Genomic DNA, 13,546 nt, shown 5'->3' with positions numbered 1-13,546 from the left:
AAGAATATTTTGATCAATATTTCAGCCTGGCTTGTTTCCAGAAAAATGTGGTGATGGAAACCGAGCATTTATTAGCTTATGGTATTGTGTAGAAAAAATAAGCACCCCCACCAAGCAGTATCTTTTTGGGAAAAGGATTCAGTTTTACAATTTTGATTTAACACAGCAAATAAATCTTAACAAAACATCAGAAACTACATGTACCGGTACAGCGGTACCCAATTGTTGAAGGAATTTAGCCCTGTGATCAGGGGTGTCATAGCTGCAGGTCAAATTCCCTTTAATAAAGATGCCCCATTCTACAGCAACAGAAAGGCATATTTTAAACTGATTGCACATGAAACTCAACATGATGATCATTTGTTACATATTCTATGTTTTTAAGGGATGGGGTATGAATGTTTGGACAGTATTTATTTTGGGACATTAGAGCACATCAGGCGTGTCAATTGCATTCTGAATACGAAGAATGTCCTTCTGATATCAAATAATTTTGATTTTTTGAAATTCGCAATGTAATACACATTTTATGGCAAATGATTAAAAATTGATATTTTTGATATTTAACAGTACTCGAAGTAAACTTTATAAATCTGATGATTTGTACTTAAAGTGTATGTAGGTGGGATGAAAAGCCGACGATCAATTGAAAATTTTGACCTTTTGTATTGAAGATTATTAAGGTCGTTTTTGGGAAAAAATCCATATCTTCAATATGAAAGGTCAAAATTTTCAATTGATCATCGGCTTTTCCTCCCAGCTACATACACTTTAAGAATATGTCATTAGATTTATAAAATTTACTTCGAGGATTGTTATATCAAAATGTGAAAAATATCAAATTTTAATAATTTGTCATAAAATTTGTATTACCGTACATCGTGAATTTCAAAAAATGAAATTTATTTGATATCTGAAAGACATTCTTCGTATTCAGAATGCAATTCGATATGTCTGATGTGCTCTCATGTCCCACAAAAAATACTGTCGAAACGCTCAAAACGCTCATTCCAGATCCCTTAACATACATGTAAAGATTCCATTAGTTTAAAAAATACAGGGTGTCTCTGAAAGAACTTTACCATCAGAAATTGTAATTTTCCACTTGCACTAGCTTTGTTCTTTCTCAATACTGTGCAATAACAGTGCTCCATCTAAGGATTCTATGCTTGGGCCAATTGGGTAATTGTGCACCAAAATTGGTCAGATGAGTCACAAAAATCTAATAATTCTATTATTTTCTATACTTGTTTTAAAATTCTTCTGTGCCAATTTCTCAACTTGCTAGGCCCGGCACCATTTGGCTTTTAGAAGGAACACTGTACTGCTCAGTAGTATCTATGAGGTTCAATCTTTTCCCAACAGAATGGCCAATAAATGCTGGCACATTGTCACACGTATAAAAAAGTTCAATGACAGAAATTGCCCCTTGCACTTACAGAAATGTACAAAACATGTATGCATATACTTGTCCATGATATGTCTTTAAACACAGTACATATAATAATATTACAAATTGACTTTCTCAGGGAGGTAATCAGAATAATTTATTGGGATGGAAAATGCCAAGAGAAGATACCTTTAATGCATTGCTTCCATTTCAATGTTCTGTACTGATGTGCAAAACAGGTCAGGCCATTATTGACAGCTATTGATGAAATGTATCGTAATGAACATAGCACATCCTAAGAGCTTGCAAATTATGTTTATTAATTATGATGATCAACAAATGGTTATCCACTCTATTCTCAACTAGAAAACAAATGGAACATGTACAAAGTAATAGGAGTGTCATATCATTTGATAACTTAGAAGGCCCATTCAGTGATTTGCTCATCCGGACGATCGTAAAAATCATCAAAATTCAGATTTTGGTACCTTTGTCATTATCATAGATGTGCTAACATAGCCTGCGAGTGGTTATGCCAAAAGCCAGGTATAAAAGACAAAATAAGACATTTTACATGAATCTGTAATTTAGATACTGACAGTATCTAAATTAGCTACAGGGTGTATCAAAATGATTGGTACCGACGACTTTTCATTTTTTGCCGAATTATTTTACTATTTTGTGTACCAGTTTGGGGTTAATTGTTTAAATATTTGTAATTATAATAGTTTTATCTTCTCTAAGAATTTTAGATCATAAAGATAGCACATTCTTGTCAGAAGTTACGTGATTCTAAAGGAAAGTAGGTGTTTTTACACTTTTCATCGCAACGCTGGATCAGTAGCGCACCATTTTCAAAGCTCTATTTTGCTACAGATACCTTGTGTGAATGATATGTTGAAATTCATGGAAATGCTTTTTCCCTTACCTATTTCTTCATTCATAACATTATACAAATGTTCTAATCATTGGTTGAGAGTAATATTATTGACTTGAATAATTTAGGTGGGGTAAAAGAAGTTTGTGTATCAACGGCTTCCAGGGCGGTAATTTAAATTGTAGTATTGAGGTTATTAAAGTGGATGGTGTGGCAGAATGGCTATAGACTGTAGACAGTGTAGGTCAGGTTAGACCTGGTAAAAGGTATTGGAATGGCTCCACAGTATTCCACACTTCAGCATGCTTTCATAGTAAAGAATCACTGGTTGACACGAAGCTATGGAGGAGTAAAGAGAAGATTTAGAAGACAGTTTCCAAGAGCAAGGAGTATCCCATGCAGACATGCTATAATTTGCAATGTTTCAAAATTTGATATGGGCAGTTACATAATGGATCCATCCCAGGTGTTAAGTTCATTCAAGATAGAGCTTCACCTCACACTGTCAGAGTCGTAAGGCAGGGACTTCAGGAACTGTCTTTCTAAAAGCATGTGTAAAGCAATTTTATGTTATGTAGACTAAGATATTGAAGAGCATGAATGCAATAAATTGTTCAAGCAGTGAACCTATTCATTTTGTGTTGTGTAAGTAAAACCATGATTACGCGATCTTCGCTTAAATGACAATAGCTCCCAGATGCATCAACCTATCATCTTCATATTATTAGATCGATAAGTTAACATATTATCCTTTCTATTTATTGTAAAAAAACTATATTAATTAGCAATTTTACATTTTTGGTATATTTTTGAAAATGTCACATAGCCCGGTACCAATCATTTTGATACACCCTGTACATGTATTTGAATGTGGCTTCAACTTCGTCAGTACTGCTGCTTTCTTTGTTTTTTGCCAAATTTGTCATTTCAAAAATACCAAATGACAATTTGAATGACTTATCCTTCACTTTTAAGCAATTTATAAACAATTATAATTTTTTTACACTTGCGCTGGGATCACTGAATGGGTATTTAAGCAGGTGATGTATCATATTGCACAGGCTTCTGGGAAGGGTCAGATATCTTCTCTGAATACTGCCCATCCAGTTTTTATAATACCATATATGTGACCTAATATAATTAGCCGCACGCCCGGTCAATGAAAGGGATTTTTAGAGATTTCCCATATGAAATATTTTGTCTATAGGCTACACTAACAATCAACAATTATGTGTCTACATGTAGGTTAATTTGATTATAACATCAATTTGGATGAATTTAGGATATCCTGGTTCAGTATATCCCTGATAAGTAATTCATCTGGGGTGGGGCTTAATAATTACCATATTTTGAAAATCAAACAGGATATTTTTCATCCAAAACAATTTTGTAGTTCAAGATCAATATTAAATACCCCCTAGAACAAAGGTCACAGCTATAATAGCTATAATAATTGTAGGTGGATGATTTTGCTGTGATTCAAACCCTTTTTCATGCTAAAAGTACAATGAAAGGGGGGCATTTCAACAGGCGTAAGTACAGTGGCCAGGCGTGCCTATTATGTCACATACAGTACCTGGTATTTACCTCCCTGGAATCTATTGCACACCATCTAAGTTTAAAACAGCATTAATAAATTAACAATAATATGGCACAATATATACAGCCTTTTATCTTCAGCACTATGTGCTATTGAACATGTTTCATTCAGTGACGTACATGTAGCAGAGGGAAATTTGGCAACGTGCCCTGAGTGGCTTTTGTGGGGAGCATTTATAGCATCATACCATCATATAGGATTTAATCTTTTCCTATAGAGTAGGCTAGTACTTTTCAGAGGGCTGAGCTTTCAGCAGAACTTTCAGAACTCTAGCGAGTGCCATCTGCACTTTACCTGTATGTCATGTACTCGCTAGTATCCCAAGCTCAACCCTCTGAAAAGATTAAATCTTACTCATGTTTACATAGACCAATTAAGTAATTTCAAATCATACTATCATTTATTATACTAACATAAATGCTAACATACTAGTATGTAATTCTCAGCATTGCTACTTCTTTGGCACGGTGGCCTAGCTAGCGGTACAGCCTCTGCCTCATAGTCGGAGGGTTGCGGGTTCGAGCCCTGGTGGTGCCATCGTGTACTTGGACAAGGCACTTTTACCTCTATAATATTGGTCTCTTTTCAACCAGGTGTATGTGTACCGGCTATGCTGGGAAGGTTGACATACTTCATGTGCAGGACCCCCCTCCCCATAACAACATTATCCACTGAGGAGTTTGGCCCAAGCAACTTCAAAAGAGAGATGGGCACTCCCGCCCAGGGTTAGCGCTAGAACTAAACACTCCAGTGTCCGCAGGGACCCCCGAACTAGCAGAAAATTAAAAAGTAGGGGGTCTGGAGTAGAGTTTGGTGAGTCCGAGTTGCACAAATGCAGCATGAATAGTATGTCTGCAATAGCGCTAGATTGAAAAACTGGGGGTCTGCAGGGACTCCTGAACTTGCCGAAAATTTAAAAACAGGTGGTCTGAACTCTATTTTGGTGGGTCCAAGACCCCAAAAAGCAACCTAGCGCTACCCCTGCTCCGGCCTGTATAATACAGGCATGAGCCTTTTCCTTTAGCATGCATGTGCCGAATTTGATCCTGGTAGCCAACTAGCCATCCTTCTAAAGACCTTGCAAAAAGTAATTCGGTCATTATAAATACAGCAATAACTATTAATCGTATTTGGTATGAAAACACAGACACCTCATTTGTTACAATGGGAGGATTATTTTTAAAAGGTCACAGTGTTACAACTGGTGGAGTATCAAGATCTCAGTGAAAGTTTGAAGGGGCATGATTTTTGTAGTAAATTGTTTTGCTTTGAATTCAGCACAAAGAAAATGGAAGAATTTACATGCCATGATGTTTGTGTTTAATAACCACTGATCTCTGTATGCATCTTTCTGTTTTGGTTTCTTTAGAAACACTGTGTTGATGTTAATATTGGACAAATTGGGCGATTGTTAAAATATTGTCAATACCAATACCAAGTTCAGAATTAAAGGAAGGCGACCTGATACATTTGGAAAATCAAATTCTTTAAAACTTACGTATAACATAAAATGTCATCCCTTTCAAGCACTCATGCAAAAAGAACATGTAAATTTTTTTGGTAAATGTGACTAGTTCCTAATGGAATTACCGACATTTACACAGCGTGATATTGGTAGTCTACAGTGTTTTTACTAATGATAATCATCATGATCATGTAATATATTGATTTCAAGTGAAAGACCCTATTTTTCTCATAAACATATTGAAATTAGAAGTTCCAACTCAGTGTATTTCCGGAGAAATCATCAAAAACTGCCGAATTAGTCTCAAATATGGTATACCATATTTGAGACTAATTCGACAGTTTTTTGATGATTTCTTCGGAAATGTACCGATTTGGAATGCCAAATTTCAATATGTTTATGAGAAAAATATGCACTTTCATCTGATACCCAAATCAGCATTTTGGTGAGGTAAAGTGGGGGGATGAGATTGTCAATCAGGTTACCCACCTTTAAGCTATCTGCTCATTTATAATGGCCAAGTTACTTTTTGGTCTTTATGAATATGGTTGTGCAGAAAACCAGAATTAATCATTCAATTATTCTAATCTACCTGGATGATTGACAACATTAAAATTTACATGGCCTAAATATTACCCTGATTTCCATGACGATAATCACCATTAAATGTGTTATTTCACTTTTAGATCTTTCATGTGTTCAGCAACTACCTCCACATTATCTTTTGATTCTATTTCATCATCATGGCTACTATGGCAAGTAGATTGTCCCTTAGTTTCTAATTCATCTAAAGATTTCGACCTAGAAAGCACCGGTATATGGAATGTAGCAGCGGCTGCTAATTCAAATACTGCTTTATCTGCAGAGTTCTGTTGCATATCATCGGTTGGATCTGTTATCCGTCGTTGTCTACATGCGCGCGCTCTTCCAGGTATTTGATACGGTTTGGCGTATTTTGCACGAGTCCGTCTGTGTCGTGCTACGCGACTTTCTCCAACATGCATATCTGGTTCTGGTTTTGTTGCACGTAAGCTTACTGGGGCTTCTTCAATATCAGAGGAGCTATGTTTCCCAGGTCTACCACTTACTGAAGCGCCCTCTGTATCAGAGTCATTGATTTGTCCATTGCGTTTTGGTCTGCGACTTCTAAGTACTGGTCCCATGCACGTCACATACTGGGAATTAAGCTGTACAACTTGAAAACAGTCCTTGTGTTGCTTCTGTTTTTCATCCAAGAAATCCTTGCGGCTTTCTGTGACTGCACTTAGCATGCCAAGTTCATTGAGGGCAGCATTCAACTCCATGACAATGATATGGTACATGTATATCCTGAAAAAGATGAAGCATTGTAAAACAAAAAAAATGTTAGCATTTACTCACATTAAAGGGGCATTTTGTGATCTATTATTAGCCTCATCCCCCCACAATTCTCCAAAAGATTTGAGATTTTTATACCACCGGAAACCTCTGGCTACATAATATCTATAACATGGCAAGTTTGGTCGAGGCACTGGTAAATAATAATACAAGTTCAGACTTCACTTTTGGATTGGTACGGTAGTGGTTTTATTTCTGTAATAAATTAATATCAAATGACAGATCCTATTTTTCTCATTAACATATTGAAATTAGGAGTTCCAAATCAGTGTATTTCTGAAGATATCATCGAAAAACGGTTGAATTAGTCTCAAATGTGGTATCACAGTCAAGACTAAATTTGACAGTTTTTTTATGATTTCTCCGGAAATATACCGATTTGGAACGCCTAATTTCAATAATATGTTATTGTTAAAGGGGAATATTGGAATGTCATCTTTCCCTGGGTAAGATCAGACAGCAAGCCAGGCCACGGTTAGATGGCAACATGAGTAGGTTAAGTTCATTTCACCTTGAAGGCATGGATAGTCTTGCAAATATGGGATAACTTTCCCCTAGGCCATCCAATATGCCTGAATTAGGACTACAACTGGTATCTACTGGTCAGCAGGGTCTTAGCTAGCCACCCGTCTGGCCGTCATTTTAGACGGCCAGTTTGCTCCTGGGACGGGCAAAATTAATGCCTTTGACATATGCTATATTATAAATTGTATGTTTTGAGAAGCTATAATTGCCCTTTTTAGTAGACCCAATTTGTAGAACAAGGCCATATCAGTACATATTTGAACTCTGTGAACCCCCAATGGGCTATAAATGTCTGGTAAATGTTTTTAAAGGTCAAATTAGGACAGGCAATTTTATTCAAATGATGGGCAAGTCTCAATTTCTAGCTAAGACCCTGCTGGTCAGTTTATACTCTTATTTCCACATCTGTTATTTTTATGTGGGCCTTTAATAAAAAAAAAAAAATATGAGCTTTCACCTGATACCAAAATCTGCATTTTGATGGAGTAAAGTGGGAGATGGGGCTGTCAATCAGCTTACCCACCTTTAATCAATGATGGTTTGTGGACTTGTTGGTTAGTGTTACTATGGTAAGACAATTATTTTTTTTATATGTGACACGATCTGCTCCATGGGGCCAAAGGAAGCATTTTTGAAAATTGAGTTACTGTAATTATTACCTTATACAAACAATAGGCTATCATATAGTGAAAACAACAAAGGTCTAGCACACAGTGTAATTTACCCATTACCAACTTCAAAGTAATGCGCCATATTGCCTTAGCTCCAAAGCTGCAGCACCCATATTTATCCAACAGTCAAATATGTTGTAAAATCACTCATGAACTTTCATGTTCATTTATTTTTCAGATTCAAATTATTGTTAAACTATTCAAATGCTTATATTTACCCCATAACGTATTTGGGATTAAACATTGACTTTGTTGTATATTTTACACCCTGCTACGATTGGTATACTCAGTCAGCAGTACTATTGTTTATGCATGCAGCGCGTGCATAGCTGAACCCCGTTCCCACACACACACACACAGCGGCCATGCGAAAGATGGATTTTTAATGTCACAAAAAACAAAAGATCCGCCTAATTTGCAACGGGTCCGCCTCACAAGCTCTGAAGCTTTGTGATGTGTATTTTGTTATGTATTTTGTTGTTTTTTATTCCATATTTTTGCCTATATCTCAATTTCAAATTTGCAGCCTTAGGCCCCCATGGACCAGATCGTGTCACATGTTAGTATTTGGTTGGTATTGGTGTGGATCTGGCTCTTTTATGTGTTTTTTTAACATAAAAATATAGTTGCATTAGTCGATTTTTGGTTTTCAATAGTCTTAGATGCAACTACCACTAGTAATTCAGTATCGAAGTTACGTAATGTTACTATGTCAACAGGATCACGCGCTAGAGTAATGAACCACGATCGAAATGATCACCACATAAAGTATATGGCACTCGAAGGCATACCAAAGTAGCGTGATCCGGTAACCAAGAGAATTACGTAACCACTTCGATGCTGAATAGTCGCAACTATTGGTGACTTAGTCGCCCAACTCTATAACAGACTTGCTCTGGAGGAGGTATGCATGTGTGGCGATCCCCACAGCAACATTTCACAAAGGAGTCGGCCTAACGAAACAGATGGGCACTCCATCCTGTAAAAAATTCAAGTTTGATGCCTATTATATACTTTCATGACCTTACATCAAGTATAGAGTGTTCATATCAGGGAATCCATATAACAAGCATTCATTCAGCCCTCGAATTAAGGATCTGAAAGGGCACGGCAACTTTTTTAGGGCAAGTTGATAATTGCCTTGGATTTTCACTGAAAAGGCAAGGCAGCACAGCAATTTGTAATATTTCAAAAGGGCATCAAGGCAACTGTTGAAAATTTGAGAAGGGCACCAAGGCAATTTTTCAAAAGCGAATAGATGCATTGCAGCTCATTGCTGTCAGCTGAATTTGACACCAAAGTAAAATTCAACTCTTAACTTTACACTAAAACTATCCTGCTTGCTCAAAAAACCTGCTTAAATAATACAAAGCAATCAAAAATCAACAGTTTAATTTACTTAAATTTTGCGATCCCTAGTTCTGAGATGCAAAACTGACTCGAAACAGTGATGAAACAGCTGTAACTTTGGTAATAATATTGATCAAATTCGCCGGGATACAAACTATTTCGTCCGAAACATATCTAGAGATGGGCTCACATGTACAAGATAAGACGATACCGAAAGAGGGATCGCCATCGGTTTGCAATGGGAAGTCAATGTTTGCTAATCGAGAGATCAATAATTGATTTGCCCAGCACTCGGATTTTGTTCACGACACGAGGAAGCTTTAATAGTTACTAACAGTGTTTCTGATTGGTCGATAGTAGGCTGAAGGTATTTCTCTGACCAATCGAGAAAATGAAATCAGATTTCTACCAACCAGATAATGTATAAAAGCCGATGTGATTGGCTGAATATGTAAGCTTACGTAGGGGTAATGAATATTAATTGACAACAAACTATTGTGTATACTGTGATTGATAGCTGGGTTACGATCAATTCTGTGGTTACGATGCTCAAAATAGCGATTGTGTTCAAGATTTTCGATTTAATTTTCCACAATTTTTTTGGGTTTTAACCAGTACTTGTTAATAATTTTATAATGAAGGGGCAAAGCTGGCCGGCTAGGGCACCCACAGCAACTTCATTTAGGGGCACGGCAAGTGACTGCCGTCGGTAAAGGACATATTTTGAGAGCATTGCGGCAATGGGGGTGGGCACCCACGGCAATATGCCGTCGGTGCCGTGGGTTAATTCGAGGGCTGATTCATAACCTCATGAATATACACAAAGCCTGCTATCCAATCAAAAGAAATTGATTGCCCGACCGTGCCCGCGCACTTATTGCGCGGTTATTAACAACTCACAATGACTCCTGGAACACGGTGATACATGCTACAATGACTTCTGTGCATGTACAATGTATGCGTGTATAGACCACTTGACATCACTGTTTATCAACAAAGGCGAGGGACTCGTCTATCGATATATGCTCGAACGAGCCGCTACACTGTTCAATGGCTTTCCTGTACTATATGAAATGTGGCGGGCGATTTAAAATGCACGTGCCCTTAGCAGACTACGATGTGTACGCACACTGCAGGGCAAAGAACAATTGAAATTGCCATAATCGCGCGCCATATACTGCCGGGCAATGACGCCAGATGCCAAGTGGTCTATATAGATGCTAAGCGTTATTGCAACACACATACCCACGCGTTGCTGTTGCGTTTCTGTGATTGGTAGCTCATGTTATCAGCGCTAATGCCATGTTCACCTGGTTGATTTTTTTGTAGGGTAGGTTAATAAAAATAATTAAAACTGTTTATATTTAACAGCATTTTATATGGCATACCATAAGGCTAATGGAACTTGATTGTTAGTTTCCTATTGACCGCCCGCATCACCTTTTCAATTTGACCAAAACTTTCATTATTTTTATAAAAAAGTCAATTATCTGAAAATTGAGATGAAAATAATCAAAATTGAAACTCTCAAAATGTCTGACATCCCCTGCTGATCATAATCAGCAGTTTTTCTTAGTTGTACATGTAGGGGTAGAGGATGGGGTAAATAATGGAAATTTACGGATTACCTCATCATGCTTCTAGTGATTACAAAAATTGCAAATTTCTTTTCATAAAAACAAATTCAAATTGTTGTTTCTCAATCTGTTGCAAAATGTCTGTAATGATGATCTAAGCATTAATACCTGATTTGAAATGGTCTTTCATCAACAATATACTTTGGTACTGGTGGGGTACCTAAATTTGGAGAAAGCTGTTCATAAATTCATTGATTTTGTTGACATAATGGATAATGAAAAGAGACCGAATAATGAATAATGAAATCGCGACCTCATCCTTTTTTTCAAACATTCAATAGGAAACTAATAATCGAGTTCCATTGGCCTAACATGCCATTTTGATAAAATATCAGATACAACGGCAAGGCAAATGAAATGAAATGATTAGTTTCCCGTCATATTTTTTTCAGTGAAATTTGAGGTCATGATTTCATTCATTATTTTGGAAAATCTCATTATTGTCAAAACTGTCATTTATGGCTAAAAAAATCAGGTTTTTTACGCTTTTTTGGACAAAAAAGGTCCAAATTTTGGGAAGAAAGTCCACTTTTCACAAAATTGCCCCCGAAAAAAGGTCCACTTTTTCAAAATCAGCACCCCCAAATGAAATCCTGCGTGACGGGCCTGGCAGGGGATGTCAGACATTTTGAGAGTTTCAATTTTGATTATTTCCATCTCAATTTTCAGATACACCGGTAATTGACTTTTTTTATGAAAATAATGAAAGTTTTGGTCAAATTGAAAAGGTGATGCAGGAGAGGTGATGGGAAACTTGGAATTAACTTTCATTAGCCTAATAAATGACAATAATAACTTTGCCCCATCTATGTCAAGTTCATTGTGTGAAATTGTCGGAAAAATATCTCAACCCAAAACAAAATCATCCAATTTCCCTCAATGACCTCAAAATAGATGGTGCGCAGTTCAAGATTTGTACATACAATGTACGAAGTATACGTATGACGTGACCATACTGGGTATACTTCCCTGCCCTCAGCAGGCTCAGCCTAGACTGCGGAACTCAGTCCTCAATGATAGTCAGTCACTTATTTTTTGGTCGTTATGACTATCATTTGAGGACTGAGTTCTTACCATACATCTTCCGAGGTGCAGTTTCATAATTTTAGGGTAAAATTCACAATTTTAAGGTAAAATTATAAATAAATTTTAGGGTAAAATTCATAATTTTAGGGTCAGATTCATAATTTTAAGGTAAAATTCATAATTTTAGGGTATAATTCAAAATGTAAACGTAAGGTACAATTCATGTAAAAATGTATGCATTTCAAAAAGCTTCCACGCTCATGCCGCACCCACCCCCTTCAGCGTTTCGCGCCTCGAAGGAGGCCAAAAATTTTGGACCCCCGAATATTCAAAATCTTCCGGAGCCTCTGAACATGATAAAGGACACGTCGACATTGTCATTGTGTGCACATGTTAGTCCGACGAATAGGACCTGGTTTTTTTCTCAGTTACCAACTATCACTGCTCAGGCTCTGATTGCTCAAGAAAGATTGACCGCGAAAGTCCAGTGACCACGCCGCGCTTTCGGGCGGCGCGGTCACTGGACTTTCGCGATTCGTCTTTCTTGCGCCATTGATATGAGATAGTGGTCATACTCATAGTCTGAGGTGAATATTGTCTGGGAAATAAGAAAAAAAGGTCCTACACGTCGGACTAGCACATGTATAGGACTATTTATATGCTGAGCGAATAATAGTGCTGGTACATGTAGACTGAAATTATACAGTAAGCTTACTGACAATCATCGTGCATGACTGGACCATCATCCATCGTGTCCATGATGATGATCATGATGATGCATTGGATGGGCAACGCTGACTGACATGAACGTGATGAATCATTGGAATGATGGTACAGAATAAGGGTTCAAACCCATGACGTGTCTTACCGTAAACAATCAATTTAAATCACCAGGAAATCGAACATGTCATGGCTTTCGTTTCGCAATTTTCAGGAAAAGGTTTTACCTCGCCGCTCGCCCGGCTCGACGTGACTCAGAAACGGTTTGTTTACATCAAGACGTATATTCTTGGTCCCCAACCCACCCATGTGTGGCACAGGTCTGATGCCTACACACGCCTACACGTGTATCTGTACGTCGCGTGACGTCATCAAAAGGAATTATGAATGGGATGTAGAGAAAGATTACCACTTCTGTTTTGTGTTGGTGGAATTCTCAAAAAGCAGCTATCGGTTGGAGTTATTTTAAGGTGGTAGGGTAAGATGGGGGTAAGTGGGACACTTAAGGATATTATTGGGACACATAAGGGGTAGTGGTAAATTTGACACATATATTTATGATATTATTACATCAAAAGAACTTATTTTACAGCAATACATAATTACATATTTATATTGGACTCCAATATAAGTATGTAGGGCCTAATGCTGTAAAATAAGGGAGTGTTCATAAATAGGGTACCTGCAGGTAATATGGGACCATTAAGGACGTTTAGCTTATTTGCATAAAAACTAAAGAAGATATGCCCACAAGAGATTGTTATGATGAACAACCTGTCCTTTAAGATTAATAAAACAGGCAATGTTACCTTGTTTTTATGTTTGTCTGGACGCTATGACGTCAAAATGACGTCATCGTCAAGTGTCCCATATTACCTGCATATGCAGGTAATATGGGACACTGTGTT

At 37.3% G+C, this 13,546-nt stretch overlaps 1 protein-coding gene across 1 annotated transcript; it reads right to left on the bottom strand.

Moving 5' to 3' along the window:
- Positions 1–5,869: 5,869 nt before the first annotated feature.
- Positions 5,870–12,967, bottom strand: LOC140149911 (uncharacterized). Its single transcript, XM_072171924.1, has 2 exons — positions 12,787–12,967; positions 5,870–6,661 (listed from the first exon to the last, which is right to left on the bottom strand). The coding sequence occupies exon 2, from the start codon at positions 6,652–6,654 to the stop codon at positions 6,004–6,006; it is 651 nt and encodes a 216-aa protein (XP_072028025.1). The 5' UTR covers positions 6,655–6,661; positions 12,787–12,967; the 3' UTR covers positions 5,870–6,003.
- Positions 12,968–13,546: the final 579 nt, after the last annotated feature.

Source organism: Amphiura filiformis, chromosome 4 (assembly GCF_039555335.1).
Source record: "Amphiura filiformis chromosome 4, Afil_fr2py, whole genome shotgun sequence".
Classification (NCBI taxonomy): domain Eukaryota; kingdom Metazoa; phylum Echinodermata; class Ophiuroidea; order Amphilepidida; family Amphiuridae; genus Amphiura; species Amphiura filiformis.
Note: the sequence above shows the minus strand (reverse complement) of the source record. Positions and strands in the feature narration are given on the sequence as shown.